At 52.5% G+C, this 2,700-nt stretch overlaps 1 protein-coding gene across 1 annotated transcript in view; it reads left to right on the plus strand.

Annotated features, from left to right (window-relative positions):
* Positions 1 to 2,700, plus strand: part of KMT2A (lysine (K)-specific methyltransferase 2A) — a 97,809-nt gene that overhangs the window by 444 nt on the left and 94,665 nt on the right. The window contains exons 2-3 of the mRNA XM_011965003.1: positions 1,164 to 1,768; positions 2,378 to 2,520. Coding sequence (XP_011820393.1) covers positions 1,164 to 1,768; positions 2,378 to 2,520 — 748 coding nt within the window. The remainder of the gene's footprint in view (positions 1 to 1,163; positions 1,769 to 2,377; positions 2,521 to 2,700) is intronic.

Here is a 2,700-nt window from a genome sequence, read left to right on the forward strand (position 1 = left end):
CACTGCAACCTCCGCCTCCCGGGTTCAAGTGATTCCCCTGCCTCAGCCTCCCAAGTAACTGATTACAGGCGCCCACCACCACATCGCTAACTTTTGTATTTTTAGTCGAGACGGGGGTTTCACTATGTTGGCTAGGCTGGTCTTGAACTCCTGACCTCAGGAGATCCGTCCAGGCTGGCCTCTCAAAGTACTGGGATTACAGGCGTGAGCCACCATGCGTGGCCTTAAATTTTTAACCATATGAATGTATTAGATATTCAATAAAAATATGTTGAATGAAAATTTAAAATAAAAAATAAGTAAAGCACATGGAGTTTAAGGTACCTAATGTTTAAGGCATAGAATGTCTTTTTATGATCAACAGGATGGTTAACGGCTATTTGGTGTCAGACCCCAATGAGTTTTAGCACTTCTACTTACTAGCTGTGTGACTTTAGACATTATTCTAAGCCTCAGTTTCCCCATATGTAAAATCAAATTTATCTCATAGGATTGGAAAAAATTGAATGCACATAAAGCACTTAGGCTCACAGAAAGCACTCAAAATGTTATTATTAATATTTTTGCCCTAAAATCTCCAACAATAAACCAAATTCTGACTTGCTCTGGCTCCTTTTGGACTAGTCTAGAGGCAAAGAGTCAAACTATATGATTTCTCAAGGAATTTTTCTGCTCAGAGGCTTGAATCTGGAGACTCCAAACAATATTCGAAGACATTCTTCCTTCTTTCTGCTGCCTTCCAACCTGCAGACCTCCCACCTGTGTTAAATGAAGACTGCTTGAAGTGAGGTTACTCAGAACCCACCCGGTTCATGTTTTCTCAAGGGTAGAAGGCGGGAAGAAATCTGTTGACACAGTTATATAAAGCCTGTCATTCAGTCCCCTGCCTATTACCTCTGCAGACCGTTATGCATATTAAAGAAGGGGGGGCGGTAAATACAAAAGAAAAATAAGAGAGAGAGAGAGAACAAATCAGGATGCTTGAGGGAATACACGTGGTCGCCAATCTGTAACTGATCAGAGCAGTTACACTGAAGCAAAAAACCCAGCGCCCAACGCTAAATATATTGCAATGGAGAAACCGTCCACAATGGGGTGTCTCTGTCCTTAGCAGAGCCTTGGGGCTGCCGTTTAAGACCCTCCTGCTACTCCCACCCTTTTAGCATCTAGTAAACCACGCGCTGTAACAACAGAATCTTGTTCTGTGTATGCGTTGTGTGAGTGTGCGCTTTGCAAACCATCTGGGCCCCATCCTGCGCGGTTGGAACGAAGATCGATTCGGGACGAGTTGGGGGAGTTGGGGCTTGCCTGTGTCTCCTCCCTTTCACTGCCCCCACTCCAGCCCCCATCCCATCGTCCGCTCTGCACAAATGTTTCGCCAGTGGAGGGACGTAGGTTTTCAGCACCAGGAGGCTGTGGACCTTCTCTGGAGGCGTGCAGTGCACCCTCCGGAGGGCCAGAGCTGAGTGCAACCTGCTCGCCACGACCCTCTCCCTCCTTCCCAAATTCGCCGCCCCAGGCTGTAATATTACATGCAGCGTGCTGTACCGGTGCGGGAGTCCAGGAAGGCTGCGTGACCTTCCAGCGAACTCCACCTCGGCTAGGGGGATGGAGGCTGCCCCGGGGCCTGCAGGCTGTGTATCGATCCCCCAGCTTCGACCAACGCAAGTTCCCCCGACACAAACCCCTCCCTACCCTCTCGGCTTTCCCAGCCTTGCAGGCTTCTAACGCTATACTCGAGGCGCCCTCCCCTCTTTCCCGCAATAAAGTAAACCCGGTGGATATTCATTCCCCTCCCTAACTCGCCTCCTTCTTTCCCCCTCCCCCCTCAGCTTACTAACCCCGCGCACAGAGCTCGCCGCCGGCGGGCCCCTTCCACCCAGTGTATCATAATGCCCAACGCTCTCCTCCTCCCCCTCTCTTAATCAGAAACGTGCTCGCGAGCCCCCCTCCCTCTGCGTGCATACATTAGGGTCTGCTTTGCATGCAGCGGCAGGCAGAGACCGGAGGAAGAAGGGGCGGGGGCGCTTTTGCCCGCCTCTTCCCTCCAGGCCCCGTTAGCCACCCAGCTTCAGCTTCGTTGTAACACCGCGTCGTTAGCGGAGCACGCCGTGGCCTCAGTGCCCGGGCTGGAGAAACACAACCCAACTCCCTGCAGAAGGGCACAAAAGCCAGACGAGTGCACAGTAGAGCGAGGAGGTGGCAGGAGACCTGCCATTCGTGTGTGCATTTTGGAGAGAGCTCCAGCATGAAAATGGGAGGGGCTCCTTTTTTATTTTTTAAAGTGCGTTCATTGAGGGCCTTTCTGTTTTGCATATAGTAAACTGGGCAGTGCTTCTGTTTTGCATGTAGTACAATAAGGGCTCTTTTATTCTAGAAGCGTTCAATTCGGGCTAACCCATCTTGTATCCGTGCCCTGGGGCGGAGGAGAAGGCTCACTGCTCCCCGACCCAGCCGCCGCGTTATACTGGAAGCTGCTCTCCCGGGCGGTTCGATTCCCAGCGCGTCCCGGGAACGTGTGTAATCGGCCTCTCAGTGCTCAAGGCTGCAGGCGGCCCGGCTCCCTCCGCCTCCATCTCCGCGTAGCCCTCGCCCCCTCCCCCTCTCTCCGGAACCCGCGCTCTGCTCCGGGCTCCCGGGCTTCCTTCCCCCCTCCTTTTCCCGAGCAATGCCTCTCCCGGAGGGCGGGGCATGCACTTA

The sequence above is a fragment of the Mandrillus leucophaeus genome, unplaced genomic scaffold (genome assembly GCF_000951045.1).
Source record: "Mandrillus leucophaeus isolate KB7577 unplaced genomic scaffold, Mleu.le_1.0 Scaffold71, whole genome shotgun sequence".
NCBI classification, from domain to species: Eukaryota; Metazoa; Chordata; class Mammalia; order Primates; family Cercopithecidae; genus Mandrillus; species Mandrillus leucophaeus.